The sequence below is a fragment of the Oryza sativa genome, chromosome 1 (genome assembly GCF_034140825.1).
Source record: "Oryza sativa Japonica Group chromosome 1, ASM3414082v1".
NCBI lineage: Eukaryota > Viridiplantae > Streptophyta > Magnoliopsida > Poales > Poaceae > Oryza > Oryza sativa.
In genome coordinates, this window is record NC_089035.1 from 34,394,476 (window position 1) to 34,421,737 (window position 27,262).

The 27,262-nt window shown below is 46.6% G+C and overlaps 5 protein-coding genes and 2 long non-coding RNA genes across 7 annotated transcripts; 4 read left to right on the top strand and 3 right to left on the bottom strand.

Moving 5' to 3' along the window:
* The first annotated feature begins 1,521 nt into the window (after positions 1–1,521).
* LOC136353578 (uncharacterized) lies at positions 1,522–1,990 on the top strand. The gene is made up of 2 exons (XR_010736882.1): positions 1,522–1,667; positions 1,826–1,990. It is a non-coding gene; the product is annotated as an uncharacterized lncRNA (long non-coding RNA).
* Positions 1,991–2,660: 670 nt separating this feature from the next.
* On the top strand, positions 2,661–6,164 carry LOC136351052 (uncharacterized). Its single transcript, XM_066304583.1, has 2 exons — positions 2,661–2,991; positions 3,082–6,164. Exon 2 carries the CDS (start codon positions 5,213–5,215, stop codon positions 5,819–5,821), a length of 609 nt encoding a protein of 202 aa, XP_066160680.1. The 5' UTR covers positions 2,661–2,991; positions 3,082–5,212; the 3' UTR covers positions 5,822–6,164.
* Positions 6,165–13,748: 7,584 nt separating this feature from the next.
* LOC136353476 (uncharacterized) lies at positions 13,749–14,601 on the bottom strand. Its single transcript, XR_010736837.1, has 2 exons — positions 14,206–14,601; positions 13,749–14,106 (listed from the first exon to the last, which is right to left on the bottom strand). It is a non-coding gene; the product is annotated as an uncharacterized lncRNA (long non-coding RNA).
* A 618-nt stretch (positions 14,602–15,219) lies between these two features.
* LOC4327627 (protein CHLOROPLAST ENHANCING STRESS TOLERANCE, chloroplastic-like) lies at positions 15,220–17,455 on the top strand. The gene is made up of 6 exons (NM_001409223.1): positions 15,220–15,632; positions 15,734–15,778; positions 15,877–15,990; positions 16,487–16,567; positions 16,846–17,019; positions 17,161–17,455. Exons 1-6 carry the CDS (start codon positions 15,258–15,260, stop codon positions 17,248–17,250), a joined length of 879 nt encoding a protein of 292 aa, NP_001396152.1. The 5' UTR covers positions 15,220–15,257; the 3' UTR covers positions 17,251–17,455.
* A 453-nt stretch (positions 17,456–17,908) lies between these two features.
* LOC107277832 (uncharacterized) lies at positions 17,909–19,014 on the top strand. Its single transcript, XM_015768479.3, has one exon. It carries the CDS (start codon positions 17,909–17,911, stop codon positions 18,707–18,709), a length of 801 nt encoding a protein of 266 aa, XP_015623965.1. The 3' UTR covers positions 18,710–19,014.
* Positions 19,015–23,835: 4,821 nt separating this feature from the next.
* Positions 23,836–24,936, bottom strand: LOC112937316 (uncharacterized). The gene has a single exon (XM_026021786.2). It carries the CDS (start codon positions 24,575–24,577, stop codon positions 23,999–24,001), a length of 579 nt encoding a protein of 192 aa, XP_025877571.1. The 5' UTR covers positions 24,578–24,936; the 3' UTR covers positions 23,836–23,998.
* On the bottom strand, positions 24,813–27,201 carry LOC4327628 (uncharacterized). The gene is made up of 2 exons (XM_015762390.3): positions 26,771–27,201; positions 24,813–26,683 (listed from the first exon to the last, which is right to left on the bottom strand). The coding sequence occupies exons 1-2, from the start codon at positions 27,149–27,151 to the stop codon at positions 24,998–25,000; spliced, it is 2,067 nt and encodes a 688-aa protein (XP_015617876.1). The 5' UTR covers positions 27,152–27,201; the 3' UTR covers positions 24,813–24,997.
* Positions 27,202–27,262: the final 61 nt, after the last annotated feature.

Here is a 27,262-nt window from a genome sequence, read left to right on the forward strand (position 1 = left end):
AACCAACTCACGATCTAAAGGTCTCTCATAGGAATTTCTTTCTTTAGATTGGATTCCTCTAGTTAAATTCCCTACTGATTTCCTACCTTCCAAAGGAACCCTAAACTGTGTACACATGATAAGTTTCTGATTATAATCACTATTTTGTTCTTTCCTAACAACCTCATAGTCTCTGAAGTAACATTGGAATGTAACCTGCCATGTACCAGCACGCAGGGCCTTTAGTTTTGATTAACATAGTACAATGCTTTATTTTCGCCTATTTCTATTAAAATTATAAAGGGTTTGTTTGGAGAGTTTCTAACAAGTGTAATTTTTTTCAGAACCAAACATTTTTTTTCCCAAATAGTTTAGATTTTCATCCAGAATTTAGGGAACTGCAATTACATAATCGAGAAAATAAATCAGGAGGCAGAGGCAAGAAACGTATATACGAACCGGTATGATACTAGCTACGAACTATAGTTGCTTCCCAAACATGATCAAAGAAACGTAGCAACTTGCAGGATAGTTTTGTCATAACGTGCTCTTGTCGCTTTTTTTTTTTTTGGACGGAGGGAGTAAGTCCTGTCTGCACGGGTATTCTGCAGAAAATCGTGCCGAGAAATCATACTACGCGGATCGTGATTGCGTGAATACGTCAGCCAGAAGGTTCTTGGGTCAGCCCGTCAGTAGTCAGAAGTACTCCGTATCAGACAGGAACACAAGCTGCACGACGGTCGACGGACATCGACCATCCACTCCACTGTGGGCGAATGGAGAGGCGAAGAAGACGCTACGACGTTGCAAGCGGCATAGGCCCGCCCAACTATCTGAGGCAGCGCCGCGAGGGGCGTGGATCCGGTCAAAAACACGCCCGCCAGCCCGCGCCCCTGTTGCTCCCCCCCCCTCCCCCCCCCCCCCCCCCACACATTTGCCACCACGTGCGGCAAGGCCCGACCTGCTCCCGTCATAGCGATACGGCATCCGTGCTCCGGCTTTTCGAGAGGGCGGGACATGTTGGAATTAATAGATGGGCTAAGGTCCATTCGAAGATTAATTCTTTGGAAAATCACAAAATCTCACCTCATGGGATGGCATGTATATAGAGTTTAGTATCACCTTGCTTATTCTAGGAGAGGGGGACCTCCTTAAAAGGGAGGATGCCCTCCTAGCCACTTGAAGTATGTGTGGTGGAGAGAAGGGGAACACGGTCGCTCGCCTCGCCTGGCAGGTGCGCGTGCATGACGTACGTGTCGAATGGTCCGTAAAATTGGCTCCTCACCCTTGCGCAGATGCAGCCTCCTTTTACAGTTTTGTTTTGCTGCAGGAAAATTCGGATTTGTTTTGTTTTGGAAACATTCCGAAAAATCCGGTGCGTGAAAACGGCGTGGAGTCCGGATAAGTTACGCGCGACTTATCCGGTTCGGTTACGCGGAGTGGAGATCGTGCGGGCGCCCTGATCAAGCGACCTATCTCTATATAAACCGAGCCGCCGCCTTCACGCAAAACACACGAAATCAATCTAGGGTTTGCCTCCTCCTCTGTGTTGCGCCGTCGCTCGTAGACTACTCCATCCCGCTCGCCGACGTGCACCTGAGATCGGGAGAGCAGGTCTCCGGAACATCTGCCTTCGACGTCCTGAACCGGGAGAAGGCGGCAATAAGGTTTTTGGGACCGCCACCTCGGTACGTCTTCGACATGTTGCGCATATTTGATCTGTTCATGTTTTACTGCTTAGTTTACATGTGTAGATCTAATGATGCGTTAATGCTAGTATACATATGTAATGTCATGATTTATTTATAGAATATATTAAATCATTATATGTCTATATTCTCAACAGGACCTACCGGACTCTGACGCGCACGCTACCCCAGGCACACGTCCCATCGCTGCAGCCCGCGTCCAGACGAGAGCTGTATGGCTCGGCCGACGCCGACGCCGACGCTCGCCCGACCCACACCGCGCGATTCGATTCGCACGCCCACGCCCACGCACTTCCCGCCGCTCGCGGGTAGACAACCAGTATCCCCTACCGCTCTCTACTCTCTAGTCTCTCCTTTAAACTTCCTGGTGCTGCGGCGCCTTCTGTTTATGCGGACACGGCCAAAGGCAGGGCGGTGTGTCCAGAGCAAAGGGCCGCACGGTGGGTGGCAGGTTGGCAGGCGCCGCTGGGCACAGAATGCAGCACAAAGGCTTTATTAACGGTGTGGGGACTGGGGATTGGCTGAGGACGGCGAGGGGAGCGGGAGTGGCGCAGCGACGCGGCGGAGTGGCAGGGCCCGTGGTCAGATGACATCACCGCGCGCGCGATGGGTCACGTGAGGGCGGTGTAGTTGGCCTGTGGGTTATGGCCTGGATCAGTCTGTACCAGCGGCGCCGGGCACGTTGGGTGACGGCCGAAACTGTACGGATAGCGCAAAATGTGGGGATCCGGACGGCATCGTCCTTGACGGCACCTCATCCTTGGTGGGTTCCAAAATCCACCGGGTGTATAATATTAAATCTTTAGTTTTCCTCGGCCACTATCGACAGTAAATCGGTCCCTGAGAGGCCTCCGATCTGCTACAGTATAACAGTGCCCTTTCCCCACATCAGCTGTCCGATCCGGCAGTCACGGCACATCACAACCGTCCACCTCCCCATCACCTCCCCCAATTCCCAGTCGGTCGTGCCCTAATCCCTCATTTCCTCTCCCCTTCCTACGCGCCGCCGCCGCCGCCACCGCGACTCCTCGCATTCGTCCCCACCACATCCGAGCCAGCGGCCGCCCGCCCGCCGTCGCTACCTCCTCCTCGAGCCAGCGGCCGGCACCACCACCTTCCCACGGAGCCAGCGACCGGCGCTATGTTCTCACGGAGCCGGGCGCGGTGCCATCTTCTCGCGGAGTCACTGGCCCGCACCGCCGCTACCTTCTTCTCCTCATAGAGCCAGGGATGTCGACACCATCGCCGTCTGTGTCCGCTTCTTCGCACAGCTACGCCAGCTTGCGGCCACTACTACACCAGGGTCTGACTTGCTCTTCTTGTGCATGCTTGCTTCTATATACCTTCTACATTGATCAATTCGGGTAACTTATGTTGCAAATATGTGGTTAAGATTTGGGTGTGGGTGGAGCAAGTGTGCCAGCCACTGCACCGCCGTCCACTCCCATGAGAAAGTCAGCTCCATCAAGATGAACGAACATCCAGCCACTTGCGCGCTCCTCCATTTGCTGCCGTATGAGGATGAGGCAGGCAGCTCCAGTTAGGTCACTACTCTGCTGAAAAAAGAAAACTGAGTCCTGGTACCGAATCTAGCATTTGCTTCTTTTCCTTTCAGATCTGGATTTTAATTCACTGGTCTGCCTTTTGTTATTTTTAATTATTTTGTTCTATTGATTAGTCTCATCAATCTTTACTCTACAAATGATGATTTACATGGTCATTATTCCATCCAGAAGAAATGCACAGACTGTTTTACAAGGCAAACATATTGAAGGGTTGTTCTATCTCGACCAAAGTTTCTCAGATTATTTTGCCTGCTGCTGCATTGTAATACTCATAAGCTATATTACCATCATCGAATCCTCATCCGGATACGCAGCTGTGTTTTTGTTGTATAGTGTCCAATGAATCTCTGAGCAACCCTGTTATACTGGAATAAAATTAAGGTACACAACTTTGTTATTGTTTCGTTAAATACTTGCAGATTTCAGAGTTCATCACAAGCTTTCATTTCTTTACTATATATAATCTTGCAGTTGCAGACAGGACACATGACTTTGATCATGGTTTAGCATCAGCTGTCTGGGAATCTTTGAAATTCCTAAAGCTAAATATATAGGACACTCGTGTCCTATATATGCTAGCAGTTGAAATGCTTCACAAACATAGTCTACAAGTATCTGTTGTTGATTAGCGCAGTGAATATTGTCGTAGCCACAAAACTGCACAACGATTTTACTTGGTTTTAGTTTTCTTATTGCTTTTGCTTATATAAGAGTTACGCCATATTACAAATAGTAACTGTTAGCTTTAAATCTTTTTGTTTACCTAATGATTCAACTGGAGGAAAAGTTCAAGCTAGCTACTGCAGATAATCAGTTTTGCTTTAATTACCTTGATCAGTCTGTAAGTGATAATCAGTTTTGCTTTGGTTATGTTTAATGCCTTCATTATTAACTTTGGTTGGAAGTTCAAGCGTCAGTTAAAGTTTCATCTGTTGGTTTATTCACATTATCATGCCATATAATCCTGTGACAAGGCTTACATTTCTGAAGCTTTGTCCTAACATATCTGCAATTCTGTATGGGTGCCGTGTTGTTCAAGAGATGCGTTCTTTTCTACCTTAGTACCAACAGACTTCCGCTTCATGGTTCACTTCACAAATCTTTCTCCACATGTTGTTTATTTATCTTAAACGAGCAGGATGGAATGCTTCATAGGCTGCTTCAAGGAATGGGACGTAAAAAATGTGACCAGCAATCCTATAGTTCTGGTTCTACATATATGTGATCACTGTAAATACACAGCTAACTTGCTTCATGTTGCTCACTGATATTTGTTTTTCTGGTCACTTATGGATGCTTATATTATTTGTTTCTCACTGGTATATCTTTCAGGATAGTTCATTTTATAATAATTTGTCATTCAAATTTTATTTCATACAGATAGGCAAGCCCTCTATTTTCCAGATTGATAGGGGGGGGGGGAACATCGAAAAGATATGCACCTCTTCCTTCTTTGTACAGCTGAAGTGGTGCCTTATGACAGCTCATGTTAGCACACCAACCATACGCAATTTCATCTAATGAACACACAATTGTTCATACTTTGCTATATAGTGGACAGTTACACCTCAAATCCCTCCTAGAATAAATCGAATGAAACAGCAACATACCAGTCTGTACTATGACATACAAAACTATCTGCAGTATGGCCCTTTAGGTCTGTATAGCTCTGTCATTATTGTAAACTATGCATTTTGTACATGTGCTTAAGATTACTAGCTACCTATTCATGTTTTCATGCTATATTATGGTATGACATGTAGATTCATTGTACAAATACCACACTAAAACCTTTTTTTCCCTCCCGAACAGATGGTCAGGTACGTCGTGAACGGCAGTTTATTTCCAAACTAAAATCATGTTTTTTCAGGTTCAACGGAAAAAAAAGCATGTTTCTGGAAATTCACTTTATTTGATTATCAACACCCTTTCACACTGTTAAATTGTTTGATTCCTATCATGGATATAGTATCAATACATATACTCTGTATTATTATAGCACGTGTATTACTAGCACTGAGTTTCTATTATTATTTCACAATTCCTATTATCTTCTTTGTTCTAATGATTTCTATTATTCACCATGCCATTTTAAAATTATTACACCATGTATTCCATGCTATCGAACTTATTAAATTACATGTCCTTTTGCAGAAGAATTTGACATTGGCATTGTGCCAGGCTCTGTTGCTGCTATCCAACCTCCACATAAACATTGTGCCTTATTTTGGTGATATGGGTGCTTTAGGTATAGACCTCTGTCGTCGCTCGCGCCTGCGCTGGCCTCACGGTGACGGCCTCCATGCCTCCGGCCTCGCTGACGGCCGCGACGTGCAGCCGCCGTGCTGGCCTCACGCCGTCCTCCTCCTCCGCCACCGGCCACGGGAGCGCCTCCACCATGCCGCCGTCGGAGTCGCCCACTCGCCGTGGGCTTCGTCGCCGCCCGCACCCGATCTGGCCACGGGAGGGCCAGATCTGCCGCACACCACTCCGGCCGCCTGCTCCCGCGTCCGACGCGCGCCGCTCGGCCTCCTCCGCGCCCCGTCGCGCCGCCACGAACGGCTGTGACCGCCGTCCGGCCGCGCCAACCTGTGCCCCGCCGTGCCAGCCACGGTCCCCGCCAGATCCGGCGTGAGAGCGACGGACCCCGACGCCCCTGATGATGTATTCAATCTATTGACGGTTCCATTCTCGACGAAACAAGTAACCAAATAGTACTCATATTACTCTTCTTCCAATTTGTTTTACATTCCGAAAACTAGTAATTAATCGGGATGAAATCAAACAATGGCTTGGATTTGGAATCAACTTCTTGAGGGCGTCATCCGATAAGACTGGCCTTGCCTTCATACTTGTAGGTGTCTTTTTAATAATGGAAAATTTTTCCGTTTTGGCACCTGCTGAAACATTATTCTTCTTCGTCCCACCATCAAAATTTTTCATCGTCTTTTCCGGTGCTACTATCACGAGGATGAGGGTGTCAACGCCAGAATCATTGATGCCAAGACGTTGTATCCTATTTGGACGAAAAAAAATATCTATTTGTATGATAAGTTATTTCAGATATTTACTTACAAAATAAGTTTTTTTTATAAAATCTAAAATATAGAAAACTAGTGCTTGACACCACAGTAGAGGCGTACTCGACTACAACCGGACCGCACGCACCCATGCTGAGACGAGGGCGCCACGAGGATGAGGTTGTACTTCATTTGCTAGTCGCATTCGATCCAATCCTCCGTTATTATCGCTTGCACATGGACATGAGAGCAGCTCTAGTGTTGGATCGACTATTGCAGTCTACGGAAGACGAATAAATTAATGTTTGGTTTGATAAGTCTATTAACTGTACGCACGTTGCGAGCGTATGTGTTTGTACTATGTTTTAAAAAAAACTAATCATGGGGACCATGTTAAAAAAAACCCAATCATTTAGGCTGTGTTTAGTTTGTAAAATTAGGGAGAAGTTTAGGAAAAGTTGGTAGTTTGAAAAAAAAAGTTGGGAGTTTATGTGAGTAGGAAAGTTTTGAATGTGATGTGATGTGATGAAAAGTTGGGAGTTTTGGGGGAAATTTGGTGTGAACTAAACATGTCCTTAGTTTTGCTCTACTTGCATGTACCAACAGCTACAGGGCAACAAACAATTCTTTACTCGGTTGGTTCGACCATAATTTAGATTCCATTTTTTTCCTCTGACGTACTACTGCTACAGTGTAGTATGGTTCATTTTTATGCACTAAAATCGATTTAGGAGCTGCTCTGAGTATCCTGCACATCATGTGCATGCGCCAAAACTTTAGCTACACCATTATAGAAGCGATTCCAGGCTTATGATGCTCAATCCATTATGGTGAATTTTCTAATTCCCAGTAGTTTGCAATGACCACGAGTGGAATAGCGGATAGTGCGGTATCTCAGCATCCCATCCAGCAGACACTCCTGCATTTGGCTTTATGTCACACTTGTCTCAAAATCTCAAATACTCCTACACATTGTGCTCCTTATCATCACTCGCTTAGTGTGAACTTTTCGGTTTGTCCCACACCTTAGCGCTAGGTTCCCCTTCCAGCGACTGCGACAAGTCCGCCAATGCATTCATTGCCCTGCGGCAGCGGTAAACAACAGAGAGAGAGAGAGAGAGATTATTAATTGACGAATCAGAAGGTCTGCAACCTTAAGATACGGTAGGCGCAGATTAAGGCTATTCCCAACCTAATAAATAATAAATAGGATGATGTTAATAGTAATCCCTCTGTATTTTATTTTAATGTATGATGTATTTTATTTTAATGTATGATGCTGTTGAATTTTTAACCAACGTTTGACCATTCGCTTTATTCAAATTTTTTTTGCAAATATAAAAATATTTATATCATGTTTAAAAAACATTTAATGATGAATCAAGTCATAATAAAATAAATGATAATTACATAATTTTTTTTAAATAAGACGAATGGTCAAACGTTGGATTAAAAGTCAATGGCGTCATACATTAAAATATGGAGGAAGTATTAAATAAGCTGCCACCTATAATAAAAAATGATGTGGCAAGTGAATAAATGAAGAAACAAAAGGAAATCATGTCTTACATGAGACATTGTTTCTACACAATATCCAAAATATCATGTGAGATAAGTAGCATTAAATTTCAGTATAGAATAGTGGTGTTTACATTGGAAAATTAGTGTCTATTACTAGTTCCTTTATGATAGTACTAGTTTCTTGATGATGTGGAGTTTATGTAAACTATATCTAGTGTCTTGGGTTGGGAATGACCTACAGTGCTCATACAATCAACGCTCACTGGTGAAGAAACCATCTTTGGTCGGTCTGGCAAAATCAACAATAGTCCCGGTTCCAAAAAGAACCGGGACTAAATATTGTTTTTACTCCCGGTTATAAAAATTTTGATCTTTAGTCCGGGTTGGTGTCATCTTTAGTCCCGGTTCATAGCTTGTCAGAGGTATGTCAGGGGGCCGAGGATCTTTAGTCCCGGTTGATACTACCAACTAGGACTAAAGATTACAACTTTAGTCCCGGTTGATAACACTAACCGGGACTAAAGATCCCGGTTGAAAACTCCAACCGGGAGTAAATATTTCTCTCCCACATCTAATCGGTTAAGTCTCAGACCCCTCCTCATCAGATCCTCCTCCTCCTTAGATCTAGCTCCTTCCTCTCCTCCCCTTCCTCCTCTTTCTCCTCCCCCCTCCTCCCCTTCCTCCTCCTCCCCTCTCCTCCTCACATCCGACGGCTAGAGAACTGGCGGGCGGCGGGCGGCGAGGCCGCTCGCGACGCGGCAGGCGGCAGGGCAGCGCGTGGCGGCGGGTGGCGCTGCCGGCGGGGCAGCGCGCGCGGCAGCGGCCGACACTGCCGGCGGAGAAGCGCGCGCGGCCATGGCAAGCGGCGGCGTTGGTTCTCTTCGTTTTTTTTAATAATTTGTGATTTGAGAGATGTATAATTTCTTTTATTACAAATTTTTGATTCATTGCATCGTTCTGAGATGTATAATCGATCTATGATGCATTTGATTTGTGTGTAATTTGTTTAAGATTTGTGATGGTTTGTAAGATTTAGGATTTGTATTTGTGATGTGAATAATTTAGGATGTTACATTGATTTGGGGATTTGGGTATATGAATGGCACTCATATTTGGGGATTTGGAGATTTGGTGTTTGATTTGGGTATATACATCCAACTCGATTTGGGAGAAAATAAAAAGAAAATGGACCAACAGCGACTGCCCCTATCGTTTCTTTAGTCCCACTCAAGAGAGGGATCTTTAGTCCCGGGTCCCGGTTGGTACTAAAGATCGATCTTTACTCCCGGTTATTTCATCCGGGATTAAAGATAGCGATCTTTAGTCCTGAATTGGTGGTCTCGGTTTGAAAACCGGAACTATAGGGGGTTACGAACCGGGACTAAAAAGCACTTCTCCACCAGTGACTGGCTTCTTGGCTTCTTTTTAGAGGTGTTCTCGCTCCATTAAAAAAAAACTTAACCTAGCAGTGGGGGTGGTAATGATGGACCCAACATTTTACACTCGAAAATTTAAGGGCTGGGTTCAAAATGGTTTGGACTTGCTTTTTATACATCTTTTGCCTAAAAATATTTGATGGTTAAGTAGGGTCATGAAAGAGCATATATATGGAGCTTGACCCATTACCATCCCTGTCTCGGATGGGTCCCCTCCTATTACAACGAATCCGCATAATCCTTTATCCAAATTCGTTGTACTAGTAGTGTCACATCCCCTTTTAGATTAATTTTTTTTATGAAGGGAGTTCTTAATTGCATTCTGTGTTGTTGGTTTCTGATCTTGTTCACTCTCCGGATTGTACTCCAAGGCGTTGTTCTAATACTTCTGGGAGCAATAAGTACAGTTTTATTCTACAAGACCAGACACGATCGTACTACAATTGAGGATATCCTATCTTAGTATAAAATTGATACTCGGCCACTAACTTCTAAATTTCAGTATGTAATTGTGTCACATCATGCACTAGTTTTATTTTAAATATCATGCAAAGATAACATAATATTTATAATTTTGTCGTATTCTTAGAACTCAATATACAAACAATATAAAATCATTATCTCCACATAATTTTCACATTAATTAAACACATACATCCACCATTTCTATAATGTATAGCATACATTCATTCACATATCTCACAGCAAAGCGAGAGGTATCAACTACTCCATCCGTCTAAAAAAACTTAACCTCGTACTACGACATGACACATCATTGTACAACGAATCTGGACATACGTTGTACTAGAAATGTATCACATCTTATTACTACGTGTGACCCTGCAATTGAAAGATGTGGTGAGTTATAGCTGTATCAATGAACCAAATGATTGTCTAAAAAGTTATGGTATAGCTAATCTTAGACGTGGCAAGTTGGATATGGAAACCAAACAGTACGTCCCTAAATCCGTCCAAAAACCTAGATCATCGTCTACGTCGTGAGCATACGTTGTCCTTTGTTGCCTTTCTTCACTCTTCAATAGTTCAGTTCAGTGAAGCACACCATCCAGCGTCGGACTACGAACTTACGAAGCGGAGGAGCACTAAGGCCCTATTGGCCTAGACTTACAAGTCAGTTTATTGGCTTATATGATTTATAAGCCGGTGGATTTAATGTTCTAAGTTAACTTAGTGGTTGATTCATATATCTACCCCACATAAGCCAAAAAAAGCTTCTTCATCTTAACTTTTGACTTAATAGTGTTAGAGCAGTGGCATAGCTAGCTTATAGTCCATATGGGCACAGGACTACCCTATATTTTAGCCTAGAGACCTTAATCCCTACTATCAAAATTTATGATCATTTGCAAAACGAACTATACATACTAATATATCATGCTTTTTAAACTTGTTAGTTAGCCTGACAACTCTAGAGTGTTAAGTATTTATTATTGCATTTTTGTCAAGTTTTGTCAACTCGTTACTTTTGTGTTTGTTTATACGATTAGATTGGAGCTAGCTGTCTTTTTTTTTTATCATGGTGTCTTATGTTACGATGATTTATTTGAATTAGGTGGTCTTTAACAATTTTGTAAATGCATATTATATTGTATGGTGATATTAAAAATTGTAGCATAAGTAGGCTCGACAAGGACAAATTTTGTAAATTTCGTAGTATATAATTTGTTTTTGCATCATTATATTTGCTATCTACAGGGTACTTGGCCACACCTAAATTTTTTTCATCCTCCATCATGGAAAATAGGACTACCCAACGAAAAATTCCTTGCTACGCCACTGTGTTAGAGTGGCTAATAGCTTTAAAAAAGCCAAACGGAAAAGCTACTTATTTGTTTAGGATTAGACTTTTCGACTTATAAGTTGGCTTATAAGCCTTAACAAAGAGGGCCTAAGACTGTCTTCGGTTAGTGGGGCTTCCCGCACGGAAAACGGAGCGGTCCATTAGTACGTGATTAATTAAGTATTAGCTAATTTTTTTTTTCAAAAATGGATTAATTTAAATTTTTTAAGCAACTTTCGTTTAGAAACTTTTTGCAAAAACACACCATTTAGCAGTTTGAAAAGCGTGCACGTGAAAAACGAGGGAGATGGGTCGAAAAAATTAGTTCTGCATTTTTTCCAACATCAAGCAAATAATGCAGTCTTAGAGAGCGTGGAGGCCCTCAACGTTGCGCAGGAGAAAAAGAGCAAGGAAAAAGTACACGGAAGGTCGCTCAACTTGTCATCGAGTTACAAAATCGTCCCCTAACCGTAAAATTGGATACAACGCATCCCTGGTAACAACCAAATTTGGTAATATCAGCATTGGAAAAGAGAATTAGATCGAAGTGGAGTCGAAGGCGGAGATCGATTCGAGAACAGAGCAAGAATCGGCTGGAGTTCGGATCAGCTACGATTGGATTGGCTAAATCCAAGTCAGACTGGGTTAAGTGATATAGCCGATTCCGGCAATACGACTTGGTGTACGACATCGGGTTGAATTGATGTGTTTCAAGATAATTGCCATGCATGGATAGAGTCCTGAGAAGATAATTGTACCTATTAATTAGGACATTTTATGTAATTTCCTTAGAGATATGTTTGGGCAAAAGTCCGCCGCAAAGACTTATGGTATCTTAGAGTTTGTTAGAGATAAGAGTCGTGTCCGATATGGACATAGTTTGTAATTTTCGGGTATAAATAGACCCCGAACCCCATGTAATCAATTAACACACACGTTCAATACAATTTCGGCGCATCGCCACCCTTTTGCTTTTGTTTTATTTCGACGAGTTCTTACTCTCGGGTTGAGCTGCATCGGTTTCGATCTTCAACGAGAGGTAAAACTTGTTATGACGGCTTGCGTTCTCGGGATTAGTGCTTCCATCTTTATGATACTCTAATCTTGTTTATGTAATTCGTCGAGCTATCATATATCTTACATAATCTCTAGCAATATCGCCATCTAACCCACAATCGGCTAACATCTGTTAATAGAAGGCAGCCGATTAGGTTAGATATCGATGTTGGTTTAGATTATATAAGATATCTACCACTCTATGAAACTTCCAGCGGCTTGATTGTCTAGATATTGTTCTTGTTTTCATACTTAATGCTGCATCAGTTGAGTTTGATCTATTAAGTCGTGTTTAGAATATCAATCTCTAGCCTGCTTTCTGGTTGCCGATTAAGGTAGCATCGGAGTTTCAGCCGATCTTATCTGATTTAACTATATTTTCTCTATATGCTTCGTTGACACGTTAGATCTGCCCTTTATGTCAAGATATTGGTACATCTAAGTATATTAAGCTTTTGTTTAGTATATTCTGCTTGTTTTAACATCTTAACATAGAGTCATATCGGAGTATTAGCCGATACATGCTAGATCTATCTGATCGTCTATGCTATGAACATATATAGTCCTGTTATTAATATATATTTCGATATAAGTAATTTATACTGTCTTGGCATGGCGACCGATCTATCCCAATCACTTGATTTAAGTATATATCGATATAAGAATTATATGCTGTTAATATCTACAGCCGATCGAATAGATTTGGTTCTTTATTATCTATTTGCAATTGCCGATCGATTTACATATGACATCGGCTCAGAGATATATGATATGTCATCGGCACCTAGCCGATCGGCTATCGTTTATAGGTTTAACCGCGGTTTATTTGTCTCTATTTCTTGTTGATTGCAGGATCAAATCAACTGGCACGCTAACACACCCGAAGGCGAGCTTTAGACCTGCACTGGAGTTAAGCAGATCTCCCAGGCCTCGTGTTTTTCGTCAACAATCCCCCAACTTACAAAACCAGTGCAAACAAGTGCAATCAGCGTGGGACTCACGTGGACCCCGCATGTCAGCTTGTCCACGTCAGGAGGGTCTTTTTTTCCCCTCGTCTCTCCCCTCCTCCTCCTCTCTCACTCTTCTTTCTGGGCAGGGCAGCCGGCGGCGGGGAGGAGGTCGCCGGGGCGAGGAGGTTCGACGGGCGGCCGGCGATGCGGCGGCGACGGCGACGGCGGCGCCGCGCCGCCGTAGTAGGAGCCGGGGAGCGGTGGCGGCGTGCAGCGCCGGAGCCGCGGCGGGGCGTCGGGGATGCGGCTCGGCGTCGTCGTCGGACGGGAAAGGGATGTGCCCACCACCACCATCAGAGTAGCCCTCGTCGTCGTTGTCGTCCGAGGGAAAATGTGTGTGGCAGTCGCCGCCGTCGTCGTCAACCTGTTTGATGGCCGCCGCGTCGACGGGGAGAGGAACCACGGCGGCGGGGAGCGAGTGGACCCCCTTCCTTAGGTTGGGGAGGCCCAGCGGTGCAGCGGGGTCGGACGACGGCAGCGCCTAGACGTCGCGGAGGAAGTCGTGCAGCGCTGCGGCGGCATCGCGCAGCGAGGAGGAAAAAGTACAGCCTGCGCCCGCGCGCCGCTCCTTCCCCCGCCACGGGCAGGCAGAGCAGTGCAAAATTCCAATAGAAGAAACCAAACGGAGGCAGCAAAAAGACAGATCAAATGGATTCACCAACTGATCCATTCATCTGCCAGGCCAGCTGGGCTTGGCATATACATTGCAGACCACTAGAACTATAAGAACCTTATCATTGTCATTTGCTAAACAGAAAAACTACTATCTGCATATCTTCAATTCCATGTCTCCAACTCCAAGAACCAGTTTTGATCCCAACAGGAGTGCAGGAATGGAGGTAGCAGAATGCAGTGAGAAGCTGCAATTTTTGAAGGCATCAGCTTCAGCATCAATGGCTTATTCGATTGTTCAGTTCCCAGTCAAGTGGCAATCCATCAAGTACAAGTTGCAGAAACTCTGTTCCAACTTCCAACCTGAAATCCTGAATGTGCCAGGAGACGATGACAGCTGCAATGAAATGTGATCTTTGTTCAGTTTCTTCAGACGGCTATGGCAACAGTAAGTCATATTCAAGCTATTGCTTCTCAATGCAGCGATGAATCTTACAATGGTGGAAGGCTTCCCCCGCCACGCGCGCGCCGCTCCTCCCCCGGCGCCCGCACCCACTGCCCGTGCCCGGCTGCTCCCCCATCGGCCGCCGCCCGCACCCAACTGCTCCACCTTGACGCCACGGCTCGCTCGACCCCGCCGCGGTGCGGTGCGCTGCTGCCTCGTCTCCGCTGCCGCGTCGCCCGTCACCGGCCGCCGACGTTCTCCTCATGTCCCGCCTCGCACTGCCAGCCTCCTCTCCACTCGTTGAAGTCACCGGCCTCCTCCTCCTTCGCCGCTTGCTCCTACCCCTCGGCGGCTAGAGGGGCGGAGACTTCGCCGCTGTCGCCAACGGGGGCGCAGTACAGCCGCCGCCGTGCCGAGGCCGCTCCCCGTCGAGGGAGGAGGGAGACTCGGGTGGCGGAGCGGCGTTGGGCCTTGGCTTCGTGGCGCAACCTGCACAAGAGAGGAGCTGACATGGACAAGCTGACATGTGGGGGCCACGTGGATCCCGCGCTGACTCAGCAGCAACGTCGGACAAAACCGGTTTCAAAACCACCGAGGGACCATTGGTATTGGTTTTGTAAGTCTGGGGACGTGTTATATCCGGTTTTGGGACGATTTTGTAACTCGATGACAAGTTGAGGGACCTTCGGTGTACTTTTTCCAAAGTGTAAACGGCCTGGAAATGGGAGGATGGGCTGGAGCCCATGGGAGCTCAGTTCCAAATGGCGCTAGGGCTAGTAGGCTCTGATCGGTAGGCCGAGTTGGGCTAGTAGGCTGTGATCGGTCGGCCGAGTTGGGCAAAAACAGCATAGTCCGGCCTGTTTGCTGAGAACGGGCTGTCATGAACAAAAAGGGCCAAGCCCATGCGAATATATCTCGAAGTACCAAAGAGACAAGGGCTTTGTGTACTGCACGACTGTTTACACAGCTGCAACGGCGCGCTCACTGCCGCCTGGGGCCCGCAAGGGGAGCCGAGAGGTGCCGCACCGTCGTCATCCTCGCAAACCGTGCGGCCGCGGGCGAGCGGAGATGCCCCGGACCCAACAAGATAGGGGGGAGCCAAAATGGCGCTGCTCTCACCACCCTCCCCGCCTCCTCCGCTCCCGCCACTTCGCCGCCGCCCCGCCTCTCCCACACTCCTCGCCGTCGCGACGAGACCTAGCTCTCTCCTCTCCCTGCCCCACTGCCACTGCGGCCTCCCCCTCCCTTCTACAGCCAACGCACGGGCGTATTCCCGTAGCAGCCGCCGCCGCCGCCGCGTAGCTGCCTCGCTCGGCCAGGACGAACCTGGAGTGTCAGACACAGCTGTCGCTCCTGAGGGAGAAGGGGATTCCGAACCGCCGGCTTCCTCCGATGGAGCCGCAGGCGACATCGCGGCTTCCGCCGAGCAGCCGGAGGCGAGCCCCGAGGACTTGGAGGATATCCGCCAGGTCAAAAGGGTACGCGCCTTCTAGTTACGGCCCCTTTCGCTTGGTTTATGTTTTTGGGATGAGTTCGTGCTTACTTGGTGTTTGGTTCGGCACTTCGGCTGCGGTTGCAGGTGCTTGAGCTTCTTCAGAAGAACAGGGATATGACCTTTGGCGAGGTAAGCAGTCTTTGGACAGTCAAGATAATCCTGGTCGAGTTATTGCCGATGCCCGATGATAACTTACTATGGTGTTCTGCTTCGTTGCTGCATCACAGGTTAAGCTAACTATCATGATTGAGGATCCTAGAGATATAGAAAGGAAGAGATTACTCGGCATAGAGGATCCTGATGAAATCACCAGGGATGATTTGGCTGATGCTTTGGTTGAGGTACACTATCAATGAACGTGAATCTTCTGTCACTTTCATTTTGTGAATATCGTTCTTGGTAACTACTAGCATCTTCATTCACTTGAGGAGCCGACATACATTTTAGTGTATACTAACCAGTCACATGCTATGCTCTAGTATTTGAAATAACCAGTAAAAAACACTGCCTCTGTACTGTAGCACTATTGTTGACATTTGAATGATAAAGGAAATCTGAAAGATTTGTTGTGCCTTTGCTGGTGTCACGCAAGAACTGCTGCCTCCCTGTTGTGAATTACTTGTTTTTAGAACCTATAATTATCAAACAGTCGTTTAAAATTTATTCATTCTAACTTTTTTTTTTCCAAATGAATTTGCCTGGATTCCATTACTCATGTAACAAAATAAAGTGAAGTGAGTACCTTTTTACATGATCTTCATACCATCCTTCTTCATTCCATACTTAGTTTGGCCCCAACATATTGCTTCAGCGGTCAGTTAATAATATGCCTTGCAGGTTAATGAAGGCCGGATTCCAGAAAACCGTGTTGCCCTTCAGTTGCTTGCGAAGGAGATGACTGAATGGCCAGATCTTGAGGTAATACTGACAATTCAGTTTATCGACTTCTTAGAAATGCATATAAGTTTTCTCCAGCTACCATACCACCATAACAATAGTTTTGCCTACCAGCGTCTTCAAACTGCTTGACTCATACTGATTATTTGTATGGTTTTGTCAGCCTTCATCACTTTCAAAAGTACAAGTGTACCACTGAGCATTGCTCGTCACTTTCCTATGCATATGTTTTCATTGTCTTTTTGTAACAACCTGTTTAGTCAAACTGTGTTTAAATTCATTTTTAATTTTTTGTACAGATGGAAGCTCCAAAAAAGAAGAGTAAACCTGGGAAATCTGTCTATGCAAAGGCTACAGATACAGGCATTGATCCTGAGACAGCTGCTAAAAGACTTAACATTGATTGGGATTCTGCTGCTGATTTGGATGATGAAGAGGAGGAAGATGATGAAACTGAAGTGCCCTCCGCAGTGGTAAGATGTTGATTTTGACATATGCCAACAATATTGGTTTTAGGTGCAAACATTTGATCAAAATTGAACAGATCTCTTGTACCTTTTTTTTTTTGCCATATCCTTTTAACAACACACCTTTTTTTAATTATTTTTTTGCAGGGATATTCTGCTCTATATCTGTTAACTGCCTTTCCTGTCATTATTGGAATATCAGTCGTGTTGATTCTTTTCTACAATTCTCTACAGTAGTTCAGCCCTGCTCATCTTTGCTTCCCGAGGCAGATATCCTCCTCCTTTTATTTTCTTTTGTAAATCTGAGTCAGCTTAATCTTCATTATTGTGAAGAAATGAAGATGTGAAATAGTTTCTGTGGTGATATGACAACTGACAAGATAGTAAATCCGTGAAATGCATATTACCAAAATAGAAGGCTTGAAAATAGTTTTTTCCCTGAGATATTTTGGCCTTTACTCTTTTTTTTTTTTTTGAAAGGAGGGCAAGAGCTTTTGCCTCATATATTAATAGAGAGGGGAAAAATGTACAAAGTATTTTGGCCTTTACTCTCAATTCAACCTTGCTTTTTCCCCATATCCTGCATCAAGCTCAAGCGGTTATACTATATCCATAGATATCCACAAGCCAGAAAATGCCAGCACTTTACACATAGTCGACATCCTTTCGTTGTGTCATCTTCACCATTTCCTTTTAAGAAACATAGTCGTGCCAGAATGCCGCTTAGTAGCAAGCACGAACAATGATAACAAGGCAGCAGCTGACCACAGCTGTGTAGAGAAAGAACAGCGGGTGCAGTGCAGCGGTCTAAGCCTGAAGATTTGATGAAGTGGAAGGTCAACCAGCTCACCGACACAGCACGGCATGACAAAGAGGCAGACAGCCCTCCATCCGAATGTGCTCTCCACCATTCCATGGTAGCCAATTCCATCATCCTGTTTTAGTTGTCAGGAAGCAGTCGGAACATCTCGTGCATGCAGTTCACTTCTGGTACGGTGATGCCATGAGTTTTTCTCAAGAAGACGATTCATTTCGAGAGAAGCATGCGTCCTTCAAGAAAGAAGCTGGAGCTGCAGGTATCGATGATGAGGAGGACCAGGACCGGAGGTCCCATGCCTCTGCGGACGGATCAAATGCAGCCAGAGGCGCCGCCACCGGCCGGCGATCCCGCGTCGCCTCGTCGGTCACCGACATCTCGAGCAACTCGTCGATCAACTACCGGAGGGCGAGGCAGGATAGGTTCGCCGGCGACGGCTTCTGGTGCGGCGCTCTCTGCCTTCCCCTGCCGGGGCTGTCGAGGAGGCGGCCGATGCAGCAGCAGCAATCCATGAGCCTGAGCGAGCCGGGCGCCCGGGCGAGCACGGCCGAGACGCGGGCCAGCGTGGCGTCCAAGGGGGCATCCATGGAGAGGTTCAAGTACAGCTCGTCGTCGTCGTCCAGCATCGTGTTCGAGCGCGCCGGCGGCGAAGAGGAGGAGCAGGAGCAGGAGCAGGAGCCGTCCGCGTACTTTGACCTGCCGCTGGAGCTGCTCAGGAGCAGCAACGTCGACACGGAGTCGCCGGTCACGGCGGCGTTCCTCTTCGACGGCAGACGCGGCCTGGGCCCGAAGAAGTTCACGATGCCCGAGCTGCCTGAACTTGATTTTAGCTTCCCGGCACCGCCTGAACTGTCGAACCCGTCATCACCAAGGACCTGACAATCTCTCCTCCGCATGCCATTTGGTGTCAATGGTTTGCCTTTGAGTTGAAGTAGGCATGAGTTTCTCGATTGCCTATACACTGATGTGTTTGACATTCATATCGCTGTTCGCCTTTGGTTTTTGAATTTCTTTTATTTTTGTTATATTGCGTTTGACAACTTGAAATGTATACATTTCTGTTTTAAACGGGCTAACAATGTTACAGTTTACATGGCACTAGGAGTATATCGCTGGTGTATATAGACAAATACTGAAAACAGTTTCATTTACATTAATAAAAGAGTAAAGTCCATCACCGGTCCCTAAACTTGTACCGTTGTATCATCCTGGTCCCTAAACTCGTAAATCGACCGTTCAGGTCCTTAAACTTGTTCGACTGTATCATCCCGGTCCCTAAACTTACAGATCACTCGTTTAGGTCCTCCAATTTGTTCAGTTGTGTCACCTCGGTCCCTAAACTTGGATTTGAATATCATCCTGGTCAAATAGGACGGGTCTAAAGACTTTATATTTTAAAATAATTCATAACTTTTTCATGTGAACTCTAATGAAGATAAACTTTATATCAAATTTGTAGCCCTCGACGCGATCTACAACTTTGTAGTTGGGATTTTTTTTATTTTAAGTCATTTTCTGTCCCAAAATGTAATTTTAAAATTAAAATTTCAAAATCTATAAACATGCAACAATATTTTGGGACCATAAACAGTTTTAATTCAAAAACTTTTCAACTACAAAGTTGTAGGTCACGTCGAGGGCTACAATTTCGATATAAAGTTTGTCTTCGCTAGTGTTCACATGAAAAAGTTATGAATTATTTTTTGATATAAAGTTTTTAGACCGTCCTGTTTAGGGACCGGAGTGACATAACTGAACAAGTTGAAGGACCTAAACGAGTGATCTGCAAGTTTAGGGACCGGGATGACACAGTCGAACAAGTTTGAGGACCTGAACGGTTGATTTGCGAGTTTAGGGACCGGGATGATACAACGGTACAAGTTTAGGGACCAGTGATGAACTCTACTCTTAATAAAAACCCCTTCTAGAAGTATATGGCGAACGGTTATCCTTCATAACATCTCTCTATATAGAGCCCTTTTTTTATCATAACTAGCAAGATGTTCGTGCTTTGCTATGGATAAAAGAAAATGTATTAATGTTTTATCCATCTTTTTGCTATAGAGAATATTCATCTTAATCTAATTTTGTATGTGACTATCCATTTAGACATCTTTCTTAATATTAAAAATTTTAAAATTAAATTTAAAACTATAGCAGTATCTAAAATTTAAATTTTGGTAGCGAGTGGCGAGTCAATAAGTAGACAATGAAATCCCTAATTTTACACGGTGTTGTTGCCAAAGACAAAGTTTGCCGTAGTGCAATCGACCGCTACATGGCATGATCTCACATAGCGAAGTAAAGAACTACTGCAAGCTTTTTAAGTGAACACTTTCAAACCTAATTATAGTACAGTTGTAATATTTCCGCCAAAAAAGTCTATTTGTAATATGCTTTCACTATAACTATTATATAGCTACAATATAACTTTATTATATTCCATCTGTTTTATATTATAAGTCGTTTGACTTTTTTTCCTGTAGTCAGGGTTCTTTAGGTTTAATTAGGTTTATAAAAAAAATAGTAACATTGATAACACCAAATTAGTTTCATTAAATTTAACATTAAATATATTTTCATAATATGTTAATGTTGTATTGGAAATATTACCATATTTTTCTATAAACTTAATCAAACTTAAAAAATTTACTACGAGAAAAAAAATCAAACGTAAAAAATTTACTACGAGAAAAAAAAATCAAACGACTTGTAATATATAAAACGGAGGGAGTAGTAATAAAAAATTATATGCAACTTTATATCTAATTAATATAGAGATTACAATATATTTATAACATAGTTATAATATAATTATTCTATAATTACAATATAACTATAGTGTAATTATATTATAGTTACACTACAATTATATACTATAGTTACATTAAAAGTTCTTTTTATCAAAAACCTTGCGACGGTTTTTTAGCGATTCCCAAAATTAATTGATAGAATCGGGAATTTACTCTACAGAGAAAACAATTAAACAATCTCCAGCGGCAACGCACAATAAACAAAAGGCTACTCTTATTCAACGAAAATGGATTTTTTTTTTACCGAAATAGTATAAGCCACAGCTTCGATAGCCTTATAGAAGAAGCAAGTAACAACTAACAACACATGACGAAGTGAATAACGCTATAGACTAGGTCCAGATAGAAAACGAAATTAGTCTTAAAAAAAGATAGGCCGTGAGGCATGATATGCTAGATCAAACAAAAAGGAAGTTGCTTGTGTCACTTGCTTGTTTGATTCGGTGATAGGATCATTTTGCTGCTGCATCGGCAAATGATTTTCTTTTTCTTTTCTATTTTTTGTCGCTTTCTTATTTCTAGATGAATGGATGAATGCAGATTGGATGTTGTCATTTTGATACATATATTCTTTGATGTTGGCAGTAAAAAGAGAACTGGTGTGCTCAGGTTTTAGTTTTTCCTGCTTTGCCACCTGTGATTGTTTTTGTTGATTATTTGTACAGAGTAAACATATTGTTTTATCAATTAGTTGGCCGATAATTAGTAACTACGGTTCGTCAAGTCTTGCAGCAGACCAGCAGTTCATTGCTCCATGGTTGGCCTGGATAAAAGCAATGTACGATTGTACGGCAAGCTTTGTCTTTGGCTACAGAGACAGACGATACAGACCCGAGAGAGAGCTGGTGATCTCCAATGCCTAAACAATTAGCTAATGGCAAGATTAGGGCTAACGCGGATCACAAAAAAAACTTAACAAAAAGGCAAGGGGCAAAAGAAGAAAAGGTTTATATTGATTTGTGCCATGTGGATTATTTCAATATATGAATTTGAAACAGCACACAACCTAAATAAAGCATTATTTCTTACCAAAACATTGCACAAAAGCCTATTCGTATCCTTTCTTGTTGTGGCTGATCACAATATCGCTGAGAGCAACACCCCCCGACCAATGGCTTCTGCAAACCGCCGCGCTCATATGTCGTCGCTCCGGCTATTGCCAGAGAAGCCCACCAGATCTGCACTGTCCTCGACGCCCCAACGGAGAGCAGGCAACGGCGGTGGCGAGGCCGGCGCCGATGGCGTCAAGTGCACCGCCTTGTGCCTGTACCTCCCTCGACTGTTGAAGAAGAAGCGGGCAGCTGTGCAGCCGGCCACCATGAGCGCCGCGCCCACAAGCGCGCAGAAGGCGAAGGCGAAGGCGAAGAAGGAGGTGCCTAGCGCTCCCCGTGTCTCGTCGCGGTGGCCGTCGTCACTTCCCCGCGCTGTCTCCGCCGGTGCGGCGGGCAGGACGTCGTCGGCGTCGTCAAAGCTCCGCGAGGCGTCGGCGTCGGCGTCGGCGTCGTTCTCGTTCTCGCACTGGAGCCGGTCTCAGGCATCTCGAGTCAGGCCACACGGCGCGGCGCCGGGCCCGTTCTCCTTCCCGTCGTCGCCGGCGTCCGCGTCGTCTGGCACGAGCACGCCGAAGCTAGCGCACGGGTAGTTACGGCGCGTGGACGCACGGAGCCTCTGACGTCATGAGACATGAGATGAGGCTGTGAGCCTGTGACGGAGCAGAGCTCTTCAACTCCGGTAGTATCGTCGTGGCCCCGTGGGTTCTGCTGTTGTGTACAACTAAGCGTGACTGCGTGAGTTTCTATCGACGGGTTTTGACGTTGTGTAAATTAAGCGTGAGTTTCTATCGATGGATCATGGATGTAACCTGGTGCTGGTGTGTCTGTCATGTGTGTGTTATAAGTTCAGTAGCAACTTGTGGTTGGATAATCAATTGATCAATTCAACAATGGCGACGTGGTTTCCAAGGGAATACGAATCTCAATGCGAACATGCATGTCTATAAACTTGGTTTCAATTCCAGGGTCCGTGTTTAATCGCCAACACACTCACTATTTTTTCTTAAATAATATTTAGAGAAGGGACATCTCTCCCTTCAAATCTGTTTTTTTTTTCTTTTTACATGAAGATGCGCACGGCCAAGACGTTCTGCACCGGGGCGCCGCCTGATCCTTAGTACTGGTGTGGCTCCACGACATGGTTCGTTCCTTTAGCAGAAATACAAATGCAAATTGATTTTTGTTAAAAAAAATTCTTTTGGTTGAAGGGGAATACTCACAGAACTATTAGGACTACTCTATTCTAGTTCCCACGAGGGATTACACTATCTTCAAAGATATCTTCAGCTATACCCACCAAAAGATGCTATCACAATTCGCAGGAAAAACATTCTTTATTATCGAAGATACGCTTCTACTGGAAGTTCAAAATCTAGTAGGTCATGAATGTGTGAATAAGTTGGATTGTGAATTTCCCCAAGTCGCCTGCTTTTCTTGTGTGATTGTGTTTGCATGCAAGAAACTTGCTTGAAACACGCAAGCAAAGGGATCTGTATCTCATCTGGGACTTGGGGATATGGAGTATAGGGATGGCAATTGTGCCCGTTTGCCCGTTTACCCGCGGGTAAAAACCCTATTAGGGTTGGTTTTGTTCTCCATTTTATACCCATGGGTATCTTATTGGGTCAAAAGCTATGCCCGATGGGTAAATGGGCATGGGTATGGGTAATCACTACCCATGCCCGCTTTGCCCGTTTACCCGCGAAATCTAACTTACATGTAGGCTAGGAGCAAAATCCACTAGAATACATAAGCCCAGTTCTTTATTTTCTTCGGTTTCCCTTTTATTTCCCTTATTATTTCTCTCCTCTTACTCTATCGCCGCCAGAGGAGAGACACGACACCGAGGTGGAGAATATTTGATGTTTTAAGTTCGATTCGAACTTAGTAGCTTGTAGACTTTTTGTTCCACTGCTTTTGTTGTGGCGGGTAAACGGGCACGCCCGCGGGCATAAGGCGCCCGCGGGCAATGGGCATGGGCAACCATCCTTACCCGTCATGTAGTAATGGGTATACCCACGGGCACAAATAATCTCACGGGCATGGGTATGGGTAGGCACTACCCGTGCCCGTCGCGCCCGATTGCCATCCCTAATGGAGTATAGAGAGTAGAGACACGCTTGCAAATTTGCAAGTCCAGCTGAAATATGGGCTAAATCAACTAGGAGAAGGACTTCCTTTTCCCTTTGGGTGACGTATGAAAGGCCCACAGACATGCGTAAACCCAGCCCATATGGACCAACTTGGCAACCTGGACGTGAGTTTCGTGCAAATCGTGCCTCACCAAGAGGAAATCACGGGCCTCACGGGAGCCCGCCGTTCGCTGGTGCGGTAGAACCCGACGTCGACAAGAACCTGACGAGATGCGGCGGCCGCGCCTCGCCGTCGCCGCCCGCGACGTCGGGCGGCAGGCACGACGCCACCTTCTTCAGGGCGCCCTTCGTCGGGCATCCATCGAGCACGAACCCCGCCGTGCCAGGCGCGTCGCACCGTTCGCCGGCCCTCATCATGAGCCCCGCCGGCAGGTCGAAGCACGGCGACGGGCAGTACGCAAGGACCTGCCGGGCGCCGCGGTCCTCCCCTAGCTCCGGCTCCACGAGGAGGTCGAAGGCGATGTTGCTGCCCGAATAGGGCGGGGAGCGCTCGAGCTTCTCGAAGGACGCGGCCCGGATTGGCGCCGGCGCCGGCACGTACTGGGGCTCTTGCTCTGTCTCGGCATCGACTGCGGCGGCTTGGTCTTGATCTTGTTCTTGGCTTTGCCGCCGGCTCTTGCCAACCTCTTCTGGCTTCTTCTTGAAGAGGCCCCGTAGATTGAGGCACATGAACAGAGTGCCGCATGTGAAGGTGTCACGGCCGGGGTCAGCATCGGGCGTTTGGGACATAGCGAGAAAAATTGGCAGCAACTTGAACAAGGACGTACGTCTAGTGTAGTAGCAGTAATATATTGGGGCGGGGTTGCAGCCCGTGTGGTAGTAGGCTGGTAGTGGAGAGCCACACTGCTGGTTGATCCTGTCCAGCTGATGCTGGATACTTGGATAGTGTGCTTCATGTCTTTCCCTCTAGTTAGTCGCCGGGGCCCACCTACCACTGTTTGGCATAGATCTAGCACTTGGATCGTTGATTCAATTTCTTTATACGCTGTGTGTAGAATTGCTATTTTTCTCAGGTAAATCTATGGCCAAACATGTAATGATAAATTTCATGGCGGACTGGCAGCAATGTTTAAGAGAATTAAATTCCGTGGCAGTGGTTGATCGTCTGATACTACCAACCGTTTTGGACTTTGGTGAAAGGTGATTATCTCAGTTCTTCTCTACAATTAGTTTAGCTCTTGCATGCCCAGCCTCTATCCTGTACTGCTCCCCCATCCCCAGATGCGCCATCAAGAACCAGACGACAGTGAGCAGCTCGCCGCCGTTGCTCAGCTGCTTGGCATGGAAGTTGCTCCGGCACTTGCTCGCGGCGTAGCAGAGGATCTCCACCCACACCACGCGGATCAGCCGCCACCTCTTGCCGGGCTGCAGCTCCAGCAGCGACTTGGCTAGCCGGCACGCGTCGAACAGGACCGACTTGCTCCTGTCTCCCTTCACGTCCCTCGGCGCGATCTCCGCGTTCACCTCGAGCACCATCGCCGCCGCCGCTCGCTCGTCCGGCAGCGCCATTTCCCGCTCGAAGAAGATCTTGGCCTCCGCGCAGGTGTCGCCGAACCGGATCTGCCCGATGCCGGCCGTCAGCATGAACGGCCGCGCGACGAGCAGGAAAAGCATGTAGTTTGACACCGCTCTGCTGATGCCAACGTACTCGGTGAGCTTGGCGTCGCCGTCACTGCCGTCGATGTCGTAGTAGAAGCAGAGGTCCGTGGCGATGTGCCAGAGGAGAATGCTCTCGTCGAACTCTACCTCGACGCTCCAGCCAAGCTCCTTGTAGTAGCCCTTGCACTGCAGCGCCCACTGGCCCCTGTGGTTGCTGAACTTGCGGTAGCTCTCGGCATTGTCGACGATGCTGACCGCCTTGTCCTTGAGCTCCCTGAACACCAAGGTTTTCAGCTCGGGTAACACGTCTATGTGCTGGATGTGCATCCAACTATCCCAATGTCCTTTGAGCCCGACCATGGTGATGACCTTGGTGAGCAACGTTGCTCTGTCATGGAGGCAATAGCTGATAAGGTTGTGTTGGGCCATCAGATTGGACCACTTCGGCCGGCTTTCCGGCCGGAAATACTTGATGCTTTTGAACAGAAGATGGCTCAGCGTGCGGCAGTTGCAACCTTGCAGAGCGGCGTACGTCCAGTAGGATATGAGCATCATACCAATGGCGTAAACCTCCAAGCAGAGTGCTCCACCGAACAACAGGTTGGTGATGAAGATGTCGACGCGGGTGTCGTGCGACTCGTACCGATCCTTGTCAAGCAGATTGAAGAGGAGGCACGCCGCCGACGTCGAGAGGAGCGTGACACAGCGGAACAGGCGGCCGTACCAAGTGTGGATGACCGCCGCCTTGGAGTGCAGGGTGTCGTACATGAGCGACAGCTCGATCTCGATGATCTTGTACGCTTGCTCCGGCGTGAGCCGCAGGAACGTGGCCTGGCTCCGCGTTCGGTCCTGGAAGCTGAGGATGAGGTTGACGAAGAGGCGCTTGAAGGTGACGAAGAAGCGGCGCGCGTCGGTGATGATCGTCGTGTACGGCACGCTCTCCTCGGCGATGGCCGCGGCGGTGACCCAGCCGCCCCGTCGCTCCGGCTCAATGACGATCTCCGCCTGGAGTCCCGCCTCGCGCGTGAAGCGGTACTCCTCCATGAACTTGGCGTAGTTGGGACCCGGGTCAGGCGTCGTCACCATGCCGCTCCGCAGGTTGTCCATGCTCGCGCACTTCAGCGCCCATGTCCTCTCGCCGTACTTGAGAATACCACTCAAGAACATGAACACGGCGGGGGCAAGGATATCGGCGCCTGGGCGCGACTTCGCGAAGACGTACATAGCGAGGGCAACCTGTTTTGCACACGAGGTGTTCATTGAAAACGTGAGAGACGGCATGGTTAATCAGCAGAGCAGAATGCACGTGGTTCAAGCTCGTACCTGGGAGAGCAAGCTGAGCAGGTGGCGCTTCCAGAGCTCGTTGTCCTCGATGGAGAAGGCCGTGATGGTGTCCTGGCCGCCGAGGTGGAGGAGGAGGAACGGCGCCCAGAAGGCTTGGATGCGGTGGGTGTTGCGGAAGGACCGCACGTCGACGCCTCTGGGGACGCGCGTCTGGGAGAGGTAGCCGAGCGCGTAGATGGCGATGGAGTCCGCGAGCAGGTAGGCGAGCCAGAGGAGCAGGCCGAGCACGGCGGAGACGTTGCGCTTGCGGATGACGGCGGAGAAGAGGAGGAACACCTGCAGCGCGAGGCTGGAGAGCACAAGCACGCGGATTTCCCACTCGTTCCACAAGGCCACCATGCCTGCCATGGTTCCCTCCATCTCCGCCTTCCACTCTGCCGCCTGTAGCACGATTCCAGCGTTGCTTCTCCCCGGTCATTGCCTAATCCTCTCGGAGATACTGACCTCTGGTCTTCCCCCGGTCAACGCCAT